The sequence below is a fragment of the Bufo gargarizans genome, chromosome 5 (genome assembly GCF_014858855.1).
Source record: "Bufo gargarizans isolate SCDJY-AF-19 chromosome 5, ASM1485885v1, whole genome shotgun sequence".
Taxonomy (NCBI): domain Eukaryota; kingdom Metazoa; phylum Chordata; class Amphibia; order Anura; family Bufonidae; genus Bufo; species Bufo gargarizans.
Window position 1 is genome coordinate 90,259,197 of NC_058084.1, and position 27,522 is coordinate 90,286,718.

A 27,522-nucleotide genomic window follows, 5' to 3' on the forward strand; every position below is an offset into this window, starting at 1 on the left:
AATCTGAATATAGTGGTTGTCGAGCATGGTGTCACTCCATTCAAAGTCTATGGGACTAATGTAGTCAGCCTAGGCCGTTTCCATAGAGAATGAATAAAGTGGCAAGGAGCATGCTCGACCACCACTCCACTGAAGCAACCAGGCGCTCGGGACCTTTGCTCCAGTGATTGAGTGGGTCCAAACAATAAAGCTCCAAGCGATCAGACACTTATCACCAACCCTTTTATACTTTCCCAGGTGCCAAACACTTAGGCAACAGTGCCACCAAGGTCCCATTAAGGTCTTCTCAGATTTGTTTTAAGAAAACTCACATTAATAACTAAGAAAAGTGAAGAAACTAATAAAAATATAATATATTTAAATATACTTTATAAAAATATACAGTACTTTTATGGTACCAAATTAAACATTATAAACCCTACGGCTTAGCTTGGTACCAAAATTCAGCTTGAACTCGCCCCTTTACAATGGACAATTAAAGGAGTTTTCCGACACCTGGGACCCCCGCCAATCAGCTGTTTGAGAAGGCACCAACTTTTCCTAGGGCCAGCGCTATATGGAAATGCCTATTCTTGTCTTGCGGATAAGAATAGGACATGCTCTATTTTATTTTCGGGGCTGCAGAACGGAACTACGGATGGGGCCAGCACACGGTATGCTGTCCGCATCTTTTTCAGCCCTATTGAAATGAATGGGTCCGCCCCGTTTCAGATGCGCACCTGTACATACAACCGTCTGAATGAGCGCTTATTCAGGGAGATTTAATTCTTTTATTGATTCATGTCATAAGAGACAATTTTTCTTAAAAAAAAAAAAAGCTCCATCATAATCTGCAAGCAGTCACTACACAGGTAACAATTTATCAGCAATTTCCTCTTTGCAGGTTTCTCTAACAGGTTAAAGCAGTCACTTGTAAAAACCCGCTCTGCAGAGTCCATTGGTGATATTATTTTACCCAACAGATGACCCATAAACTGAACTTTCCAAAATGGAACACTCTCCGCCACTTGTCATTGATACAGCGAGCCTGCTACTCCTCACAGCTGTCACAACAGCTCCCCAGAACGTTCCATTCATTGGCAAGTCTTCCGAGAATTCATATATCACACGGCCGAATCAGAGGAGACCTAAGTAGTACAACCACTTGCCATCTACACTGAAAAAGAAAATATTGTTTCGCAACCTGAAGATTATTACCGAGCTATTATATAATTTGACAAAAAATAATCCGCACTCTACTATCATCCGGAAGGTTACGGCAATTATGAGAGATTGTAACTAAATCTTTCTGGGATAGAGATGAAGAATGCATAAAAACGTACAGAAGGAAAAATAAAAAAGGGCAAATTTCCCTGTAACTCGTGTATGTAAGAGCCGATCTTAAGTGCTAGGTGCTCAGAGATACTTAGGAAGAAAGGAAAGACGTTTCCACGGTTCCATCATTTTTGATACCAAGAATGGTGCCCTCTGCATTCCCTTTATTGCCAAAATGTCCTCTTGAAAACATTGTGCAGAACTCCATAGAAGTTTTACATCGATGAACACCTCTGACTTGAATATGGAGATTGTGAAGCAGGTAGCAAATGGACGTTAAAGGGGTTCTCCAGGAATCTTTTTTTTTTTTTTTTGCAAGAGCCGCCAGCCCGCCTCCGATTAATACTTACATGCTCCCCACATGTTCCAGTCCCCGCATGGTGTTTACATCTTGCCTGTAGTATGGGCATGGTCACATGCTCCGCTGCAGCCAAAGACTTGGTGACATGCTGCTTGTGGCTGCTCATTGGCTGCAGTGGAGCATGTGACCATGCCCACTTTGCGGCGGATGTAAACACTGCGCAGGGCCCGGAACATGAACATGCAGGAGACACCTCGGAGGACCGGAGCAGTGAAGAGCAGGTAAGTATGAATCTTCTGTTTACAGAAACAAGCTGAGGAACTTGCAAGAAAAAAAAAACATCATTCACAGAGAAAACCTTTAAGGGATGGGGCGGGGTTCTTATCATTTATGTAAATTGCCATCTTGCTGAAAAGCTACTTACTTGCATTCCTCATGTTCTGAACTCTTTTTTTAGTGATATTCCTTTATTATTCCTGCTAGAAGTTATCAACAAATTGCTAGCGGTTTGCAATGAAGGTTCAGATGGGTGTTACCAGTTGAGGCAGTGCATACACAGTGTGACACCATCCAATTACTGCTGCCAGTGTCAGACTGTGCATGTAACTCCCTCAAATGGTAACACCCACCTGGACCTTCACTGTAAACTGCTAGCAATTCAGTCATAATTTCTAGCAGGAATATTAAAGGAATGGTACAAAATTCCTTTACCAGTTACTGGCCCATACAGCTCCACATTCTCTTTTTGTAATAACATGGGACCATCTGATCAGTGAAGTGATTAATAGCATTTTCTGGGTAAAGGCCACTTTACACAGGCCGACAATCAGGGCAACGATAGGAAAGGTGCGTCCCTATGAATGTTCCTTCCCGATAACTGTTCTGAGTAAAGGTGCTGCCACTAGTGCGGTCACCTCAATCGTGCGGTCTGAACAGATATATACTGCCTGGAAACAATGATTCTGTATGCGGAGGAAGGATCGCAGTAGCAATCCCTCGTCCCCCATACAGCAGAGATGATGGCTGCATGTAAATGCGGTTCATGTGTCCTCTGACGAGCAGGCAATTATAGGGAAGGAACAGACGGTTCGTAACTGATCAGTCACTGATAAGACGGCCCCTTGTACAAGTGAAGTCAGAAAGAGCAGACACATAAATTGATAAATTACAATATTTACAGAATATTTTCCCACTAAATATACCGTAGATATATAAATATATAGATACATGTATAAAAATGAATTGTGTAGAAAAAGTCCCAAATGCCGCAAAGTGAAAAAAAAAAAATAATGTTTTAATTTAACTCGTCTGAACCGTATGACCTCTGCATTTCCAGAAATTGCACACGGCTCATCAAGTAAAGTCTGCAAAGCGGTCAGTCCAAAAGGATCGGAGAATTGCCAGTCCCTGGAGAAAATCATCATTATTAGCCAACATTGAGAGCTGTTACACACCATTACTGTAACTCGCGTTAACTAGACATGAAAACTTTCCACCGTTAGTCATAGAGTAATTACTACTGCAAACAAGAAAAAAAATGTCATTACCGCTAGAAGCCTTTTTTTTATACTACAGGAGCAAATTTCCCAAAAATTTACAGGCAACTGTTACTCCACACCTACCAAAATATGGCCAAACCAGTAAAGGAATTTCGCAGTAAGTTACACGACAGACAGTCATGACCTCAGCGGCCGGTGATTAGACAAAAGCTTACATGAAGCAGAAGAGGAAATGCTCTCCAACAAGTCCAGTTACTTAGAACGAAAGGGAAAAATAGCTTCCATAAGGCTGGCGGCACAACTACAGTAATTAAGAGGAAATTCAATGCATTTACTTTCAGTTACAGTATAACCTAATGGTAATAAAAGGTGAAATGACCATATTACAAGCGAATAGCGTGCACCCTGACCTGTCACTGTAAGGCCCCTTGCAGACCAAGTGTCACGCTGAGAGTCCGCAGCGCAGCACCCGGCCTGACCCCCCAGCACTGACGGGGTCACATAGCATCATATATCAATATAATGCTATGTAACCCTTATAGTTCTGGAATGGATTGGATAACACTGGCAGCATTATGTCAGTGTTATCTAATACATCCCAGAACTATAAACATAATCAAAACCGAAAACATCTTCTCGATTCTGCTACTGTCAAGGGTTTCATTAAAATCTGCAATTACCAATAGACGTACTCCCTTCATGAACGAAGCTAAGCCTGCCACAAGCTCTACAATTCGGATGGTAGAGGATGATTAAAGGAGTTTTCCGAGACTTTAAAGGCTAAGTATACTTTTGGGGGCAATTTTTTTGTTCTTATTTTAAAGGGTTTCTACCATCAGAAATACTGTTATGTAGCTAATGTCAGCACTACATAACTGTATGTTTTTTACATTTCTCCCTGCAGCCGTTTTGATAAAATAAGCACTTTTATTATATGCTAATGAGCCTCTAGGTGCTATGTGGGCGTAAAATCAGCACCTAGAGGCTCCGTCTACTCACCCTTTATTCCGCCCAGGTCCTCTGTTCTGCCCGCCACGCTCCTCTTGATTGATGTCACAGTTCGCAGCATCGCTGGACTGGTTTTAGATGCCATGTCCCATTTAAAGCCCCCCTGATGCACCCCTACAGTAGAAACTCCCAAAAATTTAACCCTATTTTGGAAACTAGGGGATAAGGTATCAGTTTTATTGGTACTATTTTGGGGTACATATGATTTTTTATTGCTCTATATTACGTTTTTTGTGAGGCAAGGTAACAATGTGCGCTATTTTTATAGAGCAGGTTGTTACGGACGCAGTGATATTAAATATGTCTACTTTTTTTGTTTGTTTGTGTCAGTTTTACATAATAAGGCAGTGTCCATTTTCTGAACGCCATATGTTTTTTTTTTTCTGCCGATCGTCTAGTGCAAGGGCTCGTTTTTTGCAGAAAGAGTTTAGGTTTTTATTGGTACCATTTTTGGGTACATATGATTTTTTGATCATTCATTATTACACTTTATGGGGCAAGGTGACCAAAAAATTGGCTGTTTTGGAACTGTTTTTATTTATTTATTTTTACGGCGTTTATCTGAGGGGTTAGGTCATGTGACAGTTTTATAGAGCAGATCGTTACGGATGTGACAATACCCAATATGTATACTTTTTCATATTTATTTAAGTTTTACACAATAATAGCATTTCTGAAACCCAAAAAATTATGTTTGAGTGTCTCCATAGCTTTTTTTATTTTTTGGGCGATTGTCTTAAATAGGGGCTCATTTTTTTGCGGGATGAGGTAACAGTTTGATTGGTACTTTTTTGGGGTGTATATGCCTTTTTGATCGCTTGGTGTTGCATTGTATGTGATGTAAGGTGACAAAAAGGTCTTTTTTTTTTTACACAGTTTTTATTTTTTATGGTTTTTATTAGACGGGGTTGATCATGTGACATTTTTATAGAGAAGGTCGTTACAGACGCGGTGATACCTAATATGTGTGGTTTTGGGGGGGTCATTTTTTTATAGGAAAAGGCTATTTATTTTTTTAATTTACATTTCTATTTATTTATTTTTACTTTTATTATTTTCACTTTTTTTTTTTTTATCAAGTCCCTCTTGGATCTTGAAGATCCAGTGGGGCTGATGGCTGTACTATACTTTGCAATGCTATTGCATTGCAAAGTATAATACGACCAGATTTTCTGTAGGTGGCAACACCGGACGCCTTTGCAAAGTGTCCGGTTACCATGGCAACCATCGGGCCCCCTCCCTCTATTAACCCCATGGATGCTGCTGCCGCGGCATCTATGGGGTTACAGCAGAGTGTCAGCATAGAGCTGACACTAGCTGCTGATGGTGGCGGCTCAGGAATGGAGCCGTCGCCATCACACACAGCAGGGGGACCGCATCGGTGGCAGCGCTGGAAAAGGGGGGGGGGGAATATGGCCAGCATTGAGGGGGCACAGATCGGGGCAGGATGAATGTATTGGGCGGGGAGGGGGCGGACCGCATCAGGGGCACGATACATGGATGGGGGGGCGGGGACAGATGACAGAGCCAGGGCTCACGGTGGTGGTGGGGGGGGGGGGGGGTTGGAGGCGCACAGGAAGGGGGCACAGATCGGGGGGGCTTCAGGACACATTACCTGATTTCAGGCTCTGATCTGTAGAGTGCAGATCAGAGCCTGAAACCGGCATTTTAACACTGCCGCGATCCGATTGGTTAGTCTGCACAGAATAACCAATCGGATCGATTGCCGGCAAGGGACCACTCTGATTTGTCCCTTGCCGGCATTACTAGACTGTATGCTGTCCGTGACAGCATACAGGGCAGGGGCAGAAGCTTTAATCCAAGCGCTTGGATTAAAGAACTGCCATGACGTCTATACACGTGGTAGCTGCACGGGGTATGTGCAGCTAGCACGTATATATACGGATGGCAGTCGTGAAGGGGTTAAGGTTAAAAAATAATAATAATTTTACCTGTGGATTTTCCATCAATTGAGGAGCTGACAGGCTCCTTATCTCTGCTCTCTGACATAACAAACACTCCTCATAGCTCAGTTCTTTTCTTACTGATAAAAATGTGGCTTAAATAAATGTTTATGACCTGTTAGTAGTTTAGAGATGAGGATTATTAGATGACCAGCACAAAGTCATAGTACCAGTCACAGAAAAACTGTTAACCCTTTGTGACAGAATGGCTCAATATTTTTAACAAAGGCCAATTGAAAATATGATTTTAGCCAAAAATGAGTAAAATGCAATCAAACAAAAATGGCCTCCATAGCCTTTAATACTGATGACCTATCCAGCAATAATGCTCTGTCCTCTTCCCCAGGCTGCAGCCAGTGATATATAATTTGGGCTGCAGCAGTCTCGCATTGCTTATGATTGGCAGCAGCAGCAAACAGGACATAACCGCAGCAGCAAAAACAACATGTCACTGACATCAGCCTGAGAAAGAGGACTGCCCAGCGGTACTGGATTGGAGGAGGCTCAGAAGAGAAGTTTTTTATTATTATATAATGGTCTCATTATAGAAACCTGTTCTTTTCAGTTCCGACTATATGCTCCACCAGAATGAAAAGACTTCTAACTCTTCTTCCGACTTAATAAAATACATTAATAAAATACATCTTAAATTAAACTGATGTCCAAAATCAGTATAAAAAAAAAAGAAAAATTGTAGAATCGCTAAAGGTGAAAAATAAGCAGAATTTTCAAGGGAAAAAGAACACACAGAGCAATGGCACTGATTGGTATACTCCATCAAGTCAAAAGATGCAGAAGGTTATTCTGACAGTCTGGAAGGACACAAAACTTGTATGGCATACTGTTTAAATCACGTTATTAAGTTTAACGTTTTTAAATAATTTTTGGTGGTTAATTTTCAATGTGTATTTAAAAAAAAAAAATCCTGCAGTTTTCACACTGGCCAAAGCTTAATACCCCGTTCCATACAGATCAATTTCAGCATTCATCACACTATTGTCACAGGCAGGATTACAATAAAAGATACTACACTGTCGAGTCACATTATTTTGACCACTTACTACTTTTAATGTCGACAGCACATAGCTCTTGAAGGAAGTCACGTGTGGGCACCTGGCTTTTTGTGCGATAGGTTGTCTGCACACATATCCTCCCGTTGCTGTCACTGGTAAATGGGGCAATTTATCAGAGTTGCAAAAAGGGTTGATTATTGGTTTTCAAGCAAAGAGTGTCAGTATTTGTTAAACTGTGAAGTTTGTGAAGTGTTCACGTGCGGCTGTGGTGATAGTGTATCAGCAGTAGACAAACGTCACCATAGTGAATAAACGCTATGGAAACTGCGGAGCACCGAGTGACATTCATGTGAGAGGTGAACATCAACTATGAAGATGAGCGAGGGCGCACTGATACACTACAGCGGAGCAGCTCACCACCAAAATGAACCAAGGGCCTACCAGACATGAGTCTACCACAATAGTTCAGTGAACCCTACTGCGTATGGAGCTTGACGACGATGGATGGTCATTTGCACCTCTTCAATTTTCGCAGTAGTATCAAAATTGGACCTCTGCTAATTGGCAACGGGTTGTCTTCTCCAATCAGTCACGTTTTCTGTTTCAGTGAACGGATGGACCTTGGCACATCAGGCGAGAAACATCAGAGAAAAAACAACCTGCAACCATTGCTGGAGGAAGCTGGTGGTGGCAGCGTTATGGTCTGGGGAATGTTTTCATAGCATTCGCTGGGCCACTCATCCATGTGGAAGGCACTCTCAACCGATTTAGGTATGAATCCATCCTTGCAGAACACATATGCAGTACAGACCAAAAGTTTGGACACACCTTCTCATTCAAAGAGCTTTCTTTATTTTCATGACTATGAAAATTGTAAATTCACACTGAAGGCATCAAAACTATGAATTAACACATGTGGAGTTATATACATAACAAAAAAAGTGTGAAACAACTGAAAATATGTCATATTCTAGGTTCTTCAAAGTAGCCAACTTTTGCTTTGATTACTGCTTTGCACACTCTTGGCATTCTCTTGTTGAGCTTCAAGAGGTAGTCACCTGAAATGGTTTTCACTTCACAGGTGTGCCCTGTCAGGTTTAATAAGTGGGTTTTCTTGCCTTATAAATGGGGTTGGGACCATCAGTTGCCTTGTGGAGAAGTCAGGTGGAAACAGCTGATAGTCCTACTGAATAGACTGTTAGAATTTGTATTATAGCAAGAAAAAAGCAGCTAAGTAAAGAAAAACGAGTGGCCATCATTACTTTAAGAAATCAAGGTCAGTCAGTCCGAAAAATTGGGAAAACTTTGAAAGTGCCCCCAAGTGCAGTCACAAAAACCATCAAGCGCTACAAAGAAACTGGCTCACATGCGGACCGCCCCAGGAAAGGAAGACCAAGAGTCACCTCTGCTGCGGAGGATAAGTTCATCCGAGTCACCAGCCTCAGAAATCGCAGGTTAACAGCAGCTCAGATTAGAGACCAGGTCAATGCCACACAGAGTTCTAGCAGCAGACACATCTCTAGAACAACTGTTAAGAGGAGACTGTGTGAATCAGGCCTTCATGGTAGAATATCTGCTAGAAAACCACTGCTAAGGACAGGCAACAAGCAGAAGAGACTTGTTTGGGCTAAAGAACACAAGGAATGGACATTAGACCAGTGGAAATCTGTGCTTTGGTCTGATGAGTCCAAATTTGAGATCTTTGGTTCCAACCACCGTGTCTCTGTGCGACGCAGAAAAGGTGAACGGATGAACATTACATGCCTGGTTCCCACCGTGAAGCATGGAGGAGGAGGTGTGATGGTGTGGGGGTGCTTTGCTGGTGACACTGTTGGGATATATTCAAAATTGAAGGCATACTGAACCAGCATGGCTACCACAGCATCTCGCAGCGGCATGCTATTCCATCAGGTTTGCGTTTAGTTGGACCATCATTTATTTTTAACAGGACAATGACCCCAAACACACCTCCAGGCTGTGTAAGGGCTTATGTGACCATGAAGGAGAGTGATGCGGGGCTGCGCCAGATGACCTGGCCTCCACAGTCACCAGAGCTGAACCCAATCGAGATGGTTTGGGGTGAGCTGGACCGCAGAGTGAAGGCAAAAGGGCCAACAAGTGCTAAGCATCTCCGGGAACTCCTTCAAGACTGTTGGAAGACCATTTCAGGTGACTACCTCTTGAAGCTCATCAAGAGAATGCCAAGAGTGTGCAAAGCAGTAATCAAAGCAAAAGGTGGCTACTTTGAAGAACCTAGAATATAGTCATGAAAATAAAGAAAACTCTTTGAATAAGAAAGTGTGTCCAAACTTTTGGTCTGTACTGTACATACGTGCTCGTTGTCTTCTTGGAAGAGGATGGGATCTTCCAGAAAGACAATGCTACATGTCACACAGCTAGAAATATCTAACATATCTACATGATCCAGCATGAGCCAGATTTCCAAGTACTACCCTGGCCCCCTTATTTGAACCCAACTGACTATCTGTGGGAAAACCTCAATCATCGCATTTTCTCTATGGATCCTTCCCAGTAGCTCTGGGATGCACTGCAGTCCCCATGGCGCCAGATACCTGTGAACACCTACCTGGACCTAAATGAGCCACTCCCTGCCCATCTAGCTGCTATCTGTGCTGCACATGGCGGTTTCTCTGGATATTAGCTGATGGGATTCTTCAACATTAAAGGGGTTGTCCGGGTTCAGAGCTAAACCCGGAAATACTCATTTTCACCCAGGCGGCCCCACGCAGGTTAGTTACAATAACACACTGCCGGGCAGAAGCTTCCGCCCAGCAGTGTGTTCAGTGCCATCACCGGCGTTTTGCTGGCTAGGGCAGCGCTAAAGCCCGCCGATCAGTGCTGGTGACGTCACCGGGCTTCCCAGCAGCCCCGTCACTGTAACTCTTGAAAATGCCATGGCAAAGGAGCTCGAACTGCTCCGATGCTCAAGTCAGGGGGCCTGCCTGGGTGAAAATGGAGGTATGTTCGGGATCAGCTCCGAACCCGGAGAACCACTTTAAATAATAAATGGCAAATCTCGTGCATAGAAGTGCAGAATTAATATAACAAACGCATTCTGCTGTGATACAGAAGCCAGAGCGCAAGACAGTAAAAGACAATAGTGCAGGTTAAGTACACGTTTACTGCACCTTCTACTTAGGAAATAATATTCTGGCACAGTCAATAACAAAAAAAAATAATAACTTGTTGGACATGGAACAGCTCGCAAACCGACCTCGGTGACAACCCAGAACACAATCCGTATTGATCTGTTTTCCAAATCTTTTATTACCTGCTGAACGCGCACATATGTCTTTCCAGTTATGTCACGTTCTGACAATAATCTTTCTGGCACTGCAGAGATCATGCCACCGGATTTTGTCAATGGTTTTTTCAGACCAGTTCCCAAACATAATGCAAGTTTAATAAGAAAATATTTATGTCCACGCTTCGCCCAACACCACAAACTATATAAGGGACCATAAAAAAGGCCTCTGTATAAGCAAAGTACATAAGGTTTACTGCTAAACACGAATCAACACAGAAATGCTCAAAAAAAAAGATAAATATCATCTAGGAAGAGGTAAAGTTTAACAGTCCTGCGCTGAAATTTGAGCAAAACGTACCGGAGTATACTGATCTGCCATTATGACCGTCTATTAAACTGTAAAGCACAATGCAGGCATGAATGAAGCAAGAATTTCCTTTTAGTCTGGATTCACACATGAGTTTGCAGCTTTTCAGGGTGTTTTAACATTTTTTTTTCCTTAGCAAAAGTCTGCATATGCAGCATTTTGTGGCATTTAAGGGTTAATTCTTTTTTTTTCCCAAAAAGGAAGCATGCTCTGGATTCAACTTTTTTTAGCAATTTTTTTTTTTTTTTCCAATAGTCCTACATAGGACTTGAAAAACAGAAATGATGTTACAAATCTAACAAAATGAAAATACATTCTGCTAAAAAAAAAAAAAAAAAAAAAACGCTTGCATTTAGGAAAAAAAATAAAAATAAAAAATTGCTTTTATTAATATGCAAATTACCTCTACAAGGAGCCCAAGGGGCTGTCCCTCTGGCCGTTTGATCCCAGCCGCTGTTAATTATTCACTCCTCTCCTCGCAGTTTTTATTTTTTTTCCTAGCGCGGCATAAACTCGCGCATGTGCATGGTTACACTGGTCTGGGCCCGCGCAGTGTCCTGGCAGCAGCCTCACCGAAGCAAGCGCGCATGCGCCAGCTGTCTGTGCGCTTTGCTCGACCCAGAAAGGAAGAGCAGAGTGCGTAGACATGCGCGCTTGCTTCGGTGAGGCTGCTGCCAGGACACCGCGCGGGCCCGGACCTGTGTAACCAGGACGCATGCACAAGATTACGGCGCACTAGAAAAAAATAATCAGTGAGGAGAAGAGTGAATAATTAAAAGCGGGGTTCCGAGATAATGGGCGCGGCTGGGCTCCAACGGACAGAGGGACTGCCCCTTGGGCTCCTTATAGATGTAACTTGCATATTAATAAAGGCGATTTTTAGCCTAAATGACAAAACAGACGGGGGTAAGACTAGTATATTTTAAACTGAATCGTGGAGACTGATGCGATTATGTGAAAATCTCTGTAGCTAAAATCCAGATGACAGAATCCCTTTAAGGATGTTGCACGGCTCTTGCCCCTGCAAGTCACCCCCCCATGGTGAATTAGAAACGGCACATCATCTCTTCTCCTACAGTGGACTGGTAGGCCGCTACTTAATTTTAATTTTTGGTTGGACAACCCTTTTAAGGATAGCCACAGTTAAATTATATGCAGCACAGTCTTGAACACAACAGGCGGAATTTATTAAGCCCTTGTGCCAGAAAAGTGTTGTGAGTCACTTAAAAAAATTGTGCATCTCAAACAAGCACAAACGAGATAAAGCCTAGTGTATGACAGGGAAGAGCGTATGCAAATCAGCTCTTAGCAAGCTCTGCCTCTGATGCCACCAGATGTAAGGCCCCTTTCACACGGGCGAGTATTCCGAGCAGGTGCAATGCGTGAGGTGAACGCATTGCACCCGCACTGAATCCGGACCCATTCATTTCTATGGGGCTGTGCACACGAGCGGTGATTTTCACGCATCACTTGTGCGTTGCGTGAAAAATCGCAGCATGCTCCTCTTTGTGCGTTTTTCACGTAACGCAGGCCCCATAGAAATGAATGGGGTTGCATGAAAATCGCAAGCATCCGCAAGCAAGTGCGGATGCAGTGCGATTTTCACGCACGGTTGCTAGGTGACGATCGGGATGGTGACCCGATCATTATTATTTCCCCTTATAACATGGTTATAAGGGAAAATAATAGCATTCTGAATACAGAATGCATAGTAAAATAGCGCTGGAGGGGTTAAAAAAAAAAATATAAAAATTATTTAACTCACCTTAATCCACTTGTTCGCGCAGCCGGCATCTCTTCTGTTTTCATCTGTGAGCAATAGGACCTTTGATGACGTCACTACGCCTGGCCTATAAGACTTTCCAAGCCAGTAAGTCTTTCTCCGCAAGGTTATATGGTATCCCCCCCGAATAGTGTGCGATAGGGCAGTCATGATAAATTCCACCCGAAAAGGATTTTAAAGTCAAACTTAGGTCTCATTCACATGCATAGAAACATAGAATGTGTCGGCAGATAAGAACCATTTGGCCCATCTAGTCTGCCCAATGAGGCTGTGTCCATGCTATCATTTTTTTAACCCCTGTAGAACAAAAATAGGACACATTCTATTTTTTTTGCGGGGCCGCTGAACAGACATATGGATGCGGATAGCACACTGTGTTCTGTTTGCATCTTTTACAGCCAGACTGAAATGAATAGGTCCACGTCCAATTTTCATTTAATCTGCTCTGTACTTGACAATTATTTTTATGGCGGCCATAGACATCACAGTTATGGTTAACAATCCGAACATGTTCACGGTAATCTTTACATCTATTCTACTAAAAATGATCAGTCCATTGGTCAGAACACTTTGGTGGAGATTTATCAAACTGGTGTAAAGTAGAACTGGCTTACTTGGCCCTAGAAACCAATAAGATTCCACCTTTCATTTTTCAGAGCTCCAATAGAAAATGAAAGGTGGAATCTGATTGGTTGCTATGAGCAACTAAGTCAATTCTACTTTACACCAATTTTGATAAATCTCCCCCACTGACTGTTCATGATTCCAAGATTTTCTCGCCCATTGGAGGCAAATGATACAATCCCATTCTTTATTTTATTATTATCCAATATAAAGGAACAATATTGTCCCACAACACGATTACAAATCACAAAACGGTGACTAATACTAATACAAATGCAAACAAGCGGATGGCTTACCTGTACTCCATCTTTTAATTTCAGGATGCACTCCATAGTGTTGATGGTTATCACAACAGACTCTGACCCGAGTTTGGTCCATGGTACATGAATCCGTAACTCGTGTATGTGACCACTGAGAAATGTGAATGGTAGCTTTAGTTCCTAAGGAAAATAACAAAAACCAAATCATTAGACGGCATGAATAACATGAACACAAATCTCAAAGGGTATATCCTGGGAAAGATAACGATGACTTATGCAGCGGAGGTCTCAGTTCCGGCACCCCTTCCAATCAGCTGTTTCAGACAGCCGCTGCGCTCTCAGGACTCCTGGTGAGCGATACTAGATCCCAGCGGCTTTCCAAGGACAGCGCCGTACATCTTATAGTGGCAGTGCTTGGTAATGCAGCTCAGCCCCATTGACTTGAATGGAGCTGAGCTGTAACTAGGCCACGTGACCGATGTACAGTGATGTCATAACAGCTGATTGGCGGGGGTCCCAGGAGTAGCAACCACGCAGATCTGATACTGATGACCTATCCTGGATAACCCCTTTAATTTCTATATGATGTACTTGTTGCTCTGCACACTAAAGCCCATTAAGGGCCCATGGTGTATTGCAGATCCGCAAAACACCTGGCCGGCACCCCCCATAAAACTGCCTATTCTTGTCCGCAATTGCGAACAAGAATAGGACATGTTCTATTTTTCTGCAGAGCCGCGGCCCGGAAGTTCGGGGCCAAAGCCCGGAAGTTCAGGGCCGCGCTCCGGAAATGCGGATGCGGAGAGCACACTACAGGGAGTGCAGAATTATTAGGCAAGTTGTATTTTTGAGGATTAATTTTATTATTGAACAACAACCATGTTCTCAATGAACCCAAAAAACTCATTAATATCAAAGCTGAATAATTTTGGAAGTAGTTTTTAGTTTGTTTTTAGTTTTAGCTATTTTAGGGGGATATCTGTGTGCGCAGGTGACTATTACTGTGCATAATTATTAGGCAACTTAACAAAAAACAAATATATACCCATTTCAATTATTTATTTTTACCAGTGAAACCAATATAACATCTCAACATTCACAAATATACATTTCTGACATTCAAAAACAAAACAAAAACAAATCAGTGACCAATATAGCCACCTTTCTTTGCAAGGACACTCAAAAGCCTGCCATCCATGGATTCTGTCAGTGTTTTGATCTGTTCACCATCAACATTGCGTGCAGCAGCAACCACAGCCTCCCAGACACTGTTCAGAGAGGTGTACTGTTTTCCCTCCTTGTAAATCTCACATTTGATGATGGACCACAGGTTCTCAATGGGGTTCAGATCAGATGAACAAGGAGGCCATGTCATTAGATTTTCTTCTTTTATACCCTTTCTTGCCAGCCACGCTGTGGAGTACTTGGACGCGTGTGATGGAGCATTGTCCTGCATGAAAATCATGTTTTTCTTGAAGGATGCAGACTTCTTCCTGTACCACTGCTTGAAGAAGGTGTCTTCCAGAAACTGGCAGTAGGACTGGGAGTAGAGCTTGACTCCATCCTCAACCCGAAAAGGCCCCACAAGCTCATCTTTGATGATACCAGCCCAAACCAGTACTCCACCTCCACCTTGCTGGCGTCTGAGTTGGACTGGAGCTCTCTGCCCTTTACCAATCCAGCCACGGGCCCATCCATCTGGCCCATCAAGACTCACTCTCATTTCATCAGTCCATAAAACCTTAGAAAAATCAGTCTTGAGATATTTCTTGGCCCAGTCTTGACGTTTCAGCTTGTGTGTCTTGTTCAGTGGTGGTCGTCTTTCAGCCTTTCTTACCTTGGCCATGTCTCTGAGTATTGCACACCTTGTGCTTTTGGGCACTCCAGTGATGTTGCAGCTCTGAAATATGGCCAAACTGGTGGCAAGTGGCATCTTGGCAGCTGCACGCTTGACTTTTCTCAGTTCATGGGCAGTTATTTTGCGCCTTGGTTTTTCCACACGCTTCTTGCGACCCTGTTGACTATTTTGAATGAAACGCTTGATTGTTTAAGAGTGCTGCATCCCTCTGCAAGATATCTCACTATTTTTGACTTTTCTGAGCCTGTCAAGTCCTTCTTTTGACCCATTTTGCCAAAGGAAAGGAAGTTGCCTAATAATTATGCACACCTGATATAGGGTGTTGATGTCATTAGACCACACCCCTTCACATTACAGAGATGCACATCACCTAATATGCATAATTGGTAGTAGGCTTTCGAGCCTATACAGCTTGGAGTAAGACAACATGCATAAAGAGGATGATGTGGTCAAAATACTCATTTGCCTAATAATTCTGCACTCCCTGTATGTTCCCCTTATTGAGAATGAATGTGTCCGCCCCCGTTCCCGATATTGCGGAACGGATGTGGACCCATTTGCGGATGTCTGAATGGAGCCCAATTATGATAAAATAGTCGTGGTACCTGGTGCTCTGTGTACAGGAGTCCCGACCTCCTAAGGGTGCCCACAAACGGTGCACTACAGGCGCCAGATCAGCATGCAAATTACTGCTAATCGCTGGCTGCACCGTTACATGCTTTGGTTTCAAATCTCAAATACAGATGCACAACAGCAATTAGCATTAATCCACATGTGGATTCTGAGGGCATGTGGCATCTGGTACAGGCACTTGTAAAGAGCACAAATAGTTTCCTGGTAGTTCAATATTGATAGCCTATCCTCAGGATAGGTCAACAATATCTGATTGATGCAGTTCCGACTCCCAGCACCCCTGCCGATTAGCTGTTTGAGGAGACCATGGTGCTGCAGCCTCCTCACAGTGCCGTACAAGCGGCTGTGCTTGGTATTTCAGCCCAGGCACATTCACTTGAATGGGACTGAGATGCAAATAGGCCATCTGACCAATGAACGTGATGTCACTGGCCTAGGAAGAGGTCGCAGAGCATAGACCATCAATATTCTACTCCTGGAAAACCCCTTTAGGTCTCCTTCACAATAGTGATATGGAGCTTGCCCGAGTTCTCCGTGGAAAACAGAATTTTTTTCCCCTAATTTTTCAAATCTGTTATTTCGGGGTATTTCGGTTGCCATAAATATAACTTATGTTTTAGACTAATTCATCATCAATAATGACCTAATATAATGTAAATTTCACACATTGACCATTCAGTAGTTATAAAAGATGTTTTCCTCCTCTGCTACCCGCTGTGTTTCCTCATGAATTACCATGGCTTCGACCTGTAGTTCGGAGCCTTTGGGAGGTCGAGCATGCTCAGTGTGTTGCTATCAATTCTCTAGCTAAATTTATTGTGCAACAAAGGGCGTGTCAGTGTGCTGGTGATTGGGGAGGGGGCGTGACCAGGCTGTATATCAGGCAGCCAATCAGTAAACACCAGCACTCACAGCAAAGAAGCTAGGGATTGTGGGGATTGTAGTTTAGTGAGGGAAGATCAGGCTCCATGATACTCAGTGTGTTGCAGGCTCACACAGGAGCTAGACAAATGGATTACAAGGTAAATTGAAACTCTGGTTATAGATATCGGTTCTGTTTAGGTCACAGCTCGCAGCCTTAATGCTGGTTTTCAAAAATGAAGTTACTTTACCAGAATACCCCTTTAAGTTGTTGTGGCTCTTCTGCACAGATGCAATCAGTTTTTGATGGATTGTTCACGCGCATGAAGAAAAACTGAAAAATATCACACATCTCCTAGCAGCAACCAGTAAAAAGCAGACAGTCCTTCAGTGGGCTTCAGTGCGGACCCGGACAGGCAGCCCCTCTGATATGAGCATCAGAGTATTTCATGCTCCAACACTCTCCCTTGCCCTGCACTGAATTGCGAAGCGCAAGGGCTTTTTCATTAGATCCGGTGACGTACCGGGTCTCTGCTAGGTGGAGGCTTCCGCCTAGCAGTGAGCCTGGTGACATCACCAGCACTAATGGGTGGGCTTTAGTGCTGCCCTAGCCTGTAAAACAGGCTAGGGCAGCAATAAAATCTACTCATTAGTGCCGGTGACACCACAAGCAACACTGCTAGGTGGAAGCCTCCACCTAAGGCCCCATGCACACTGCCGTGTTTCACAGCCGTGTGCGGGCCGTGGAACCGCGGCCTGGATCCCTCCTGAGAGCAGGAGCGCACGGCGTCACTGGTTGCTATGACGCCGTGCGCTCCCTGCTGCCGGCACAGTACAGTAATACACTGGTATAGATCATACCGGTGTATTACTGTATTGCGGCGGCAGCAGGGAGCGCACAGCGTCATAGCAACCAGTGACGCCGTGCGCTCCTGCTCTCAGGAGGGATCCAGGCCGCGGTTCCACGGCCCGCACACGGCTGTGAAACACGGCAGTGTGCATGGGGCCTAACAGTGTAAGGCCTCTTTCACATGGGCGTCCCGGAATTTCTCCGGATGCGTCGCGTGTGCATTGCGGGAAAACCGCGCGAGTAGGCACGCAATTGCAGTCAGTTTTGCATGAGCGTGAGAAAAAACTGAATGTGGTCACTGAAGTTCGGGTTTCGTTGTTCTGTAGATTTTATGATTTTCCCGTATAACATGGTTATAAAGAAAAATAATAGCATCCTTAATACAGAATGCTTACTAAAATGTTGCTTGAGCGGTTTAAAAAAAAAATTATATTAACTCACCTCATCCTGTTGTTCGTGCAGCCAGCATTATCTTCTTTCTTCATCTTTCAGGACCTGGAAAAGGACCTTTTGATGACGTAATCATCATCACATGGTGAGCGCGGTGACGTCAGCCAAGGTCCTGCTGAATGAAGATAGAAGATTCCATTTTCATTCAGCAGGACCTGCGAACAACAGGATGAGGTGAGTTATTTATTTTTTAACCCCTCAAGGCACATTTTAGTAAGCATTCTGTATTAAGAATGCTATTATTTTCTCTTATAACCATGTTATAAGGAAAAATAATACAGTGATTAGACTTTAATGGGATTGCTCATCCCTATTATCTTCTAGCAACCATGCGCACTTCCTTGCGGATGTTTGCGATTTTCACCCATCCCCATTCATTTCTATGGGGCCTGTGTTGCGTGAAAAAACGCAGAATATAGAACATGCTGCGATTTTCATGCAACGCACAAGTGAAGCATGAAAATCACCGGTCATTTGAACAGCCCCATTGAAGTGAATGGGTCCGGATTTAGTGCGGGTGCAAGGCGGAATTCTCGGCCGTGTCAAAGGGGACTAAAAAGTATAAACAAAGAGCCCTTGCCCAAAAGCAAGGGAGAGCATCGGAGCATGAAATGCTCAAAGGCTCATATCAGAGGGGCTGTCTGGGTGAAAAAGGGGATATGACCAGGTTCAGCTATGAACCTAGATACCCCTTTAACCACCTCCCGACCGCCTAACGCGCCGATGCGTCCGGGAGGTGGTTGATTTGTTCCTCCTGGACACATCGGCGCGTCATCTCGCGATACCCGAGATTTCCTGTGAACGCGCGCACGCAGGCGCGCGCGCTCACAGGAACAGAAGGTAAGCGAGTGGATCTCCAGCCTGCCAGCGGCGATCGCTCGCTGGCAGGCTGGAGATGTGATTTTTTTTTAACCCCTAAAGGTATATTAGACGCTGTTTTGATAACAGCGTCTAATATACCTACTACCTGGTCCTCTGGTGGTCCCTTTTGTTAGGATAGACCACCAGAGGACACAGGTAGGTCAGTGAAGTCGCATCAAACACTACACTCCACCCCCCACGTCACTTATTAACCCCTTATAAACCCCTGATCATCCCATATAAACTCCCTGATCACCCCCCCTGTCATTGATCACCCCCCTGTCAGGCTCCGTTCAGACGTCCGTATGATTTTTACGGATCCACAGATACATGGATCGGATCCGCAAAACACATACGGACGTCTGAATGGAGCCTTACAGGGGGGTGATCAATGACAGGCGGGTGATCACCCATATAGATTCTCTGATCACCCCCTGTCATTGATCACCCCCCTGTCATTGATCACCCCCCTGCAAGGCTCCATTCAGACGTCCGTATGATTTTTACGGATCCATGGATCGGATCCGCAAAACACATGCGGACGTCTGAATGGAGCCTTACAGGGGGGTGATCATCCCATATACACTCCCTGATCACCCCCTGTCATTGATCACCCCCCTGTAAGGCTCCATTCAGACGTCCGCATGTGTTTTGCAGATCCGATCCATGTATCCATGGATCCGTAAAAATCATGCGGACGTCTGAATGGAGCCTTACAGGGGGTGATCAATGACAGGGGGTGATCACCCATATACACTCCCTGATTACCCCCTGTCATTGATCACCCCCCTGTAAGGCTCCATTCAGACGTCCGCATGTGTTTTGCGGATCCGATCCATGTATCCATGGATCCGTAAAAATAATGCGGACGTCTGAATGGAGCCTTACAGGGGGTGATCACCCATATACACTCCCTGATCACCCCCCTGTAAGGCTCCATTCAGACGTCCGCATGTGTTTTGCGGATCCGATCCATGTATCCATGGATCCGTAAAAATCATATGGACGTCTGAATGGAGCCTGACAGGGGGGGTGATCAGTGACAGGGGGGTGATCAATGATGGAGGTGATCAGGGAGTCTATATGGGTGATCACCCCCCCTGTAAGGCTCCATTCAGACATTTTTTTGGCCCAAGTTAGCGGAAATATATATTTTTTTTTTGTTCGTTTTTTCTTACTAAGTCTCATATTCCACTAACTTGTGTCAAAAAATAAAATCTCACATGCACTCGCCATACCCCTCACGGAATCCAAATGCGTAAACATTTTTAGACATTTATATTCCAGACTTCTTCTCACGCTTTAGGGCCCCTAAAAAGCCAGGGCAGTATAAATACCCCACATGTGACCCCATTTCGGAAAGAAGACACCCCAAGGTATTCCGTGAGGGGCATATTGAGTCCATGAAAGATTGAAATTTTTGTCCTAAGTTAGCGGAAAGTGAGACTTTGTGAGAAAAAATAAAAATAAATCAATTTCCGCTAACTTATGCAAAAAAATAAAAATTCTATGAACTCGCCAGGCCCCTCATTGAATACCTTGGGGTGTCTTCTTTCCAAAGTGGGGTCACATGTGGGGTATTTATACTGCCCTGGCTTTTTAGGGGCCCTAAAGCGTGAGAAGAAGTCTGGGATCCAAATGTCTAAAAATGCCCTCCTAAAAGGAATTTGGGCACCTTTGCGCATCTAGGCTGCAAAAAAGTGTGACACATCTGGTATCGCCGTACTCAGGAGAAGTTGGGCAATGTGTTTTGGGGTGTCATTTTACATATACCCATGCTGGGTGAGAGAAATATCTTGGTCAAATGCCAACTTTGTATAAAAAAATGGGAAAAGTTGTCTTTTGCCAAGATATTTCTCTCACCCAGCATGGGTATATGTAAAATGACACCCCAAAACACATTCCCCAACTTCTCCTGAGTACGGCGATACCAGATTTGTGACACTTTTTTGCAGCCAAGGTGGGCAAAGGGGCACACATTCCAAAGTGCACCTTTCGGATTTCGCAGGCCATTTTTTACACATTTTGATTGCAAGGTACTTCTCACACATTTGGGCCCCTAAATTGCCAGGGCAGTATAACTACGCCACAAGTGACCGCATTTTGGAAAGAAGACACCCCAAGGTATTCCGTGAGGGGCATGGCGAGTTCCTAGAATTTTTTATTTTTTGTCGCAAGTTAGTGGAATATGAGACTTTGTAAGGAAAAAAGAGAAAAAATAAATAAATCATCATTTTCCGCTAACTTGTGACAAAAATAAATAAATTCTAGGAACTCGCCGTGCCCCTCACGGAATACCTTGGGGTGTCTTCTTTCCAAAATGGGGTCACTTGTGGCGTAGTTATACTGCCCTGGCAATTTAGGGGCCCAAATGTGTGAGAAGTACCTTGCAATCAAAATGTGTAAAAAATGACAGGCGAAACCCGAAAGGTGCACTTTGGAATATGTGCCCCTTTGCCCACCTTGGCAGCAAAAAAGTGTGACACATCTGGTATCGCCGTACTCAGGAGAAGTTAGGGAATGTGTTTTGGGGTGTCATTTTACATATACCCATGCTGGGTGAGAGAAATATCTTGGCAAAAGACAACTTTTCCCATTTTTTTATACAAAGTTGGCATTTGACCAAGATATTTCTCTCACCCAGCATGGGTATATGTAAAATGACACCCCAAAACACATTCCCCAACTTCTCCTGAGTACGGCGATACCAGATGTGTGACACTTTTTTGATGCCAAGGTGGGCAAAGGGGCACATATTCCAAAGTGCACCTTTCGGATTTCACCGGTCATTTTTTACAGATTTTGATTGCAAAGTACTTCTCACACATTTGGGCCCCTAAATTGCCAGGGCAGTATAACTACCCCACAAGTGACCCCATTTTGGAAAGAAGACACCCCAAGGTATTCTGTGAGGGGCATGGTGAGTTCCTAGAATTTTTTGTCGCAAGTTAGTGAAATATGAGACTTTGTAAGAAAAAAAAGAAAAAAATAAATCATCATCATTTTCCGCTAACTTGTGACAAAAAATAAAAAGTTCTATGAACTCACTATGCCCATCAGCGAATACCTTAGGGTGTCTACTTTCCAAAATGGGGTCATTTGTGGGGTTTTTCTACTGTTTGGGCATTGTAGAACCTAAGGAAACATGACAGGTGCTCAGAAAATCAGAGCTGTTTCAAAAAGCGGAAATTCACATTTTTGTACCATAGTTTGTAAACGCTATAACTTTTACCCAAACCATTTTTTTTTGCCCAAACATTTTTTTTTCATCAAAGACATGTAGAACAATAAATTTGGCGAAAAATTTATATATGGATGTCGTTTTTTTTGCAAAATTTTACAGCTGAAAGTGAAAAATGTCATTTTTTTGCAAAAAAATCGTTACATTTTGATTAATAACAAAAAAAAGTAAAAATGTCAGCAGCAATAAAATACCACCAAATGAAAGCTCCATTAGTGAGAAGAAAAGGAGGTAAAATTCATTTGGCTGGTAAGTTGCATGACCGAGCGATAAACGGTGAAAGGAGTGTAGTGCCGAAGTGTAAAAAGTGGCCTGGTCATGAAGGGGGTTTCAGCTAGCGGGGCTGAAGTGGTTAAGAAGGACCATATATACATGGGGTCAACTAAGAGAGACCTTACTGTAAATAGAATGCAGGCATTAAGAGGGGCCTTATATACTACGGGAAACTAAGAGGGGTATTACATATATTGGGGGCACTAAGGGGTTCAATATTCATACTGAAGGCTATGTGCAATATTATGTATCCTGAGGGCCATTTTCAGTTTTTTAACAGCTAGTAAAAGTGGATGCAAAATGGCCATTAAAAATGGAAAAACAATCCTTCAATTAAGACATGCATACCAAGCGCAATTTCCAAGGAACATAGTAATTGCCGCCTCCCCTCCTGTGGTGAAACAATTACTGGAAGCTAGGGTTACCAAAGGTCTGATATCCCACCTATATAAATATGTTCTAGACGCCACTAACCCCTCAACCCCTTTGGTGGTAAAAGGGAAGTGGGAAGAAAATGTTGGGACAATATCTCAAGACCAATGGAATGACATCTTGGTTTTAACTTCTAGTCTTACATTTAATGAATCTCAGAGACTCTCTCAGCTATACCTGGTACACAGAGTGTATAGAACCCCCAAACTTCTATTTAAAATAGGTGTGCGGCCGGACTCCACATGCCCAAGCTGTGGCGCAACGGAAGCAACACTGCTTCATATGGTATGGAACTGCTGAGAGTTGGGAAAATATTGGGAAGAGATACGAGGAATCATAGCCGTAACAACTCAGATACGATTGCTCAATGATCCCAGAATCTGTGGGTTGGGTATACTGGATCCCACAGGATTAAATGATAAATTATCCTTATGTATTCACAGAATGTTGTTCCAGGCGAGGGTTCTAATCACTAAGCATTGGATAAGAGATGGGCCTCCCAACAAACAGGAATACATAAATAGGATGAATACGATTCTACGTCTTGAAAGAGGAATCTATGTCAAGAGGAAATGTCCAAACAAATTCTGGTCAATATGGCAAGGCTGGATAGAATCTGGGAGCTTGGCTTCACTAGCACTGACTAGGGATTGCCTGAGATAAATGTCCTTAATGGGACATTTATCTTAGTTTAAGCTACATATTAATGTGGTTATGACGTCCTTGATGAGCTGTTTAAATAAAATACAGTGGGGGTAAGGTGGTGTAGTCATCTCTCTGCAAGACAATACTAGGGAGGGGGGAGGGGGGATGTTGGGTCAAAGTTAAATTTATCTAACAAAATTTTTGTATTACTCTGTAATGTCATTGCATCAAGTTTCTGTCCATGTAAATGACTGACCGGATCCTGGTCATTGTGTACAAATGTGTATTTTATTGATAGTTTTATTTAAAATCAATAAAAATGATTTTCGATTTAAAAAAACATATATAAAATTGAAAAACAATGCTCATATGCATATACACATTGAAATCCATTGTAAAAACGGACCAGGATGGAAAAATTGCTTGTTCTGAAATAAGCTCTGATCATACTTCTGTATTTCAGGCAAGCAGCTACAAGAATGTATTAAAGGCTATAGACAACACTGACTAATTTCTAGTGTTATTGGCAACCACCAGGTTAAAAAAAAAAAAAAAAGTTGCACAAATTCAGGTTTCAATCTTCATGAAAAAGGAGGTAAATGGCGTGATTGGAGCTGCCTCTGATCACGGACACTGTATAACAGCAGCAAACCGCCAGCTATGGTGTCGCCTCAGCTCATGAGCCAGCGCCATATTCCTCCATGGTGTCCAGCAACCAAGAAATTTGGTTTCAGATCAGAACATTGTTACACAAAAACGCCCAGTGTGAAGTAACAATGCCCAAACACTTCATAAGCCAAAAGCTAATTAAGATTGATGAGCACCGAGCTTTCGATAGCAGAAATATTCTCTCCTTTGAATAAAACTTAAGGATCTTACAGTCGACTTATCCTATAAGAGAAATAAGATTTGTATGTGTTTCACTGTGGAGATTTACTTTGGCACCCTCGCAGCATAATCCTTATTAAAAATGTTATGTCTACTACCTTATCTAGAACATTTGAAAAGTCCAATTTCTCTCCACCCTCCTAAAATAATACACATCTGATACTTGACACTGCGCTCAGTGCTCCCTGCTCTGTGTTCCTGCTCCAGTATTTTCTAATCTTATTTTCTAGACAATCTGTGTACAGTTATTATGAGCCTGGGCTTTGTGCAGAATTTTTTTTTAAAAAGTGAGAAAAAAAAAATCATCTTATTACATCTACACTAACACAGGGCACAGGCAAAGGTCAGGATCGGTTAAGATCCAATTGGCGGATCCATTATGATCCATATTTGTTTTCTACTTTGAACTATAACTGGTCCAAGGTTTCTGCTGATTTTTCCAGGAGCAAAAGGCAAATAAAACTGCCAGAGAAATAAGAACACAAGTGTTAATGGAGCCTTATTGTGAGTGTCGATGGAAAAAATAAATAAATACATCAGACAAGTGTAACCAGTTCAAAAAAATAAGCTCTCCTCTAGAAGGAAGAAAGCTGTCTCTCTAGTGCCACCTATAGGTCACCCACTAAAGAGCCTTGAAACATGACTAGGAACATCAACGTACAGTAAGGCCTCATTCACGAGAAAGTGAAAAATCGCTGTGTGACAGCCGTTTAAGTAAAGGACATTTTTACAACCAATTGAAGTCTATAGGGCTATTCACATGGAATAGCGGCTGCCCAAAAAACCGACATGTCCAATTTTTTTGCCGTTTTCATGACCAGTCAGACCCCAATGAAATAAATGACGGCAGTAAACCCATATAACGGGCGTTTAAAATGGCTACAAAGGGTTCAAATTTAAAAAAATAAATAAATCTGATCCACTTGATCGCACAAATAATAAAAAAAAACTATGGCTCTCAGACTATGGAGACACTAAAACATTATTTTTTTTGTTTCAAAAATGCTTGACCTAAACTGTCGGGTAAACACCGTAAAAAAAAATATAATAAAAACTGTCAAAAAAGCAAATTTTTGTCACCTTACATCACAAAAAGTCTAATACCAAGTAGGGATCGACCGATATAGATTTTTTAGGGCCGATACCGATAATCTGTGAACTTTCAGGCCGATAGCCGATAATTTATACCGATATTCTTGTCCTATTCACCCTGATAGATCTCTATCAGGGTGAATAGGACCTCACACTGTCCCTGCTGCCCTGTGCTTTGTGCACACAGCATCAGGGAGATTACCATGGCAACTAGGGCTTCAATAGCGTCCTGGCTGCCATGGTCAGAACTGCCAGTGAGGAGGAGGGGAGAGGGGACCCTGTGGCCACTGCAACCAATGATTAATACTGGGGAGCTTGGGTGGGGGGGCGCACTGCACCACTAATGATTAATATAGGGGGATTGGGTGGCAGGGTGCACTGCACCACCATAGATTAATACTGGGGTTTGGGGGGGGGGGGGGGGGGCGCACTGCGCCACCAATGAAGATAACTCATTAATTCATATACAGGAGGCGGGAGAGGTCGGGAGCCGGCTATGTGATTCTGCAGCCAGCTCCCGCCTCCTGTTGAATTTAATAAATGAAAATTATCTTCATTGGCGGCGCAGTGGCCACAACCCCTCCCCTTCTCTTGTCCTCCCTCCTCTCATTGGTGGCAGCAGCGGCACAGGGGGGAGGGAGACACTGCTTCCTTCTCCCCTGTGCTGCTGAGGGAACGCGGAGAGCGCCGAGAGCAGCGCGATCCTTGTTCCCAATACGTTATCGGTATAGCGACAAAATAGATGCCGATAACATTAAAAATCCTGAATATCGGCCGATAATATCGGTAAAACCCTAATACCAAGCGATTAAGAAGTCACACGCACCCCAAAATAGTACCAATCAAAACGTCATCTGAGCCCACAAAAAATGAGATCCTAAGACAATCGCCCAAAAAATAAAACTATGGCTCTCAGAATATGGACACACTGAAACATGGCCAGGCACAGGCCAGGCACAGAGGCAAGCGGCGGCAGGCCAGGCACAGAGGCAAGCGGTGGCAGGCCAGGTACAGAGGCAAGCGGCAGCCATGTACTGAAGCAGGTGGCAGCAGGCCCAACACATAGGCAGCAGGCCCACAGTATAATTTTTCCTAGATAAAGGAAACAAGTCAGATAAACTAAGCCAGGTTGCTAGACATGAAAAGATTTAAGTCTGCGACCTTGTCAATTGAATGCAGCCTGAAAATGTTCATTAGGTGATGCTACTATCGTTTGAGTTCCCATTAGAACTGTTGAGGCAATCTAGCTGGTTTACTTACCTGACAAGTAGTTTGCCTGGTTTGCTTACCAATCTTGGCGTATGTGCCGCCAAAGCAAGCACCAATATTTTCACACAGCTTCTGCCAACACCTGCATACAGAGCGTTGGTAAGGAGAGGAGAAAAGGCCCCATTCCAGCTGCTGACTTTTTTAGGCACACTGAGGCGCGATCCTGCTGAACTCCACATGCACAGAGGCAAGGTTAAGGAACAGCGGATCTAAGCTCCATGAACCCATAGCCATCCATAGTAAGGTAACCACAAGCTGCATTACTCACTTCATCAGGGTTAGGAGCAAGCTAGGGGATCTCCGCATAAGAGGTACTGGCACAGCCACTTAAAGGGTAGGAAGGATGAGGATGAACCCAACGATCGATCCCAGGCCATCAGAGAACCGACCTATAGGCTCGGACTCCACAGAGTCAGGCAGCAAGCCATGCACCGCCAGGTGGGTTCTGGGCTGCTAAGAGACCTCTACCCCGAGAGGTTTTAGCAAGGCTATTTGAGACCTGGAAGGGGAGGCCCAATACCCCCTGATCCTAGTGCCAGCCTTAGACCATAAAGTTCTTGTAGAATCTCTTCAACCCTAGAGCAGGGAACTTCTCTGCGTCCTTCCAGGAACAGGACAGGAAGAACATTGGCGGTTGGAGGGACCTTTTTAACCTCTCTGTTTCCTGTCCCAAGAAGGTCTAAGGGGAGCATCCTCCTGTTGTGCTTTAACGAGGGATGAACTGAAAAAACTTTAATAGGTCAGACACTGACACACAGGGTAGCTACC

At 43.6% G+C, this 27,522-nt stretch overlaps 1 protein-coding gene across 7 annotated transcripts in view; it reads right to left on the reverse strand.

The window, feature by feature from the left end:
- Positions 1 to 27,522, reverse strand: part of VPS13B (vacuolar protein sorting 13 homolog B) — a 988,099-nt gene that overhangs the window by 951,695 nt on the left and 8,882 nt on the right. For all 7 annotated transcript variants that reach the window (XM_044295329.1, XM_044295331.1, XM_044295327.1 and 4 more), the window contains one exon: positions 13,438 to 13,581. In XM_044295329.1, the coding sequence (XP_044151264.1) occupies positions 13,438 to 13,581 (144 nt within the window). The remainder of the gene's footprint in view (positions 1 to 13,437; positions 13,582 to 27,522) is intronic.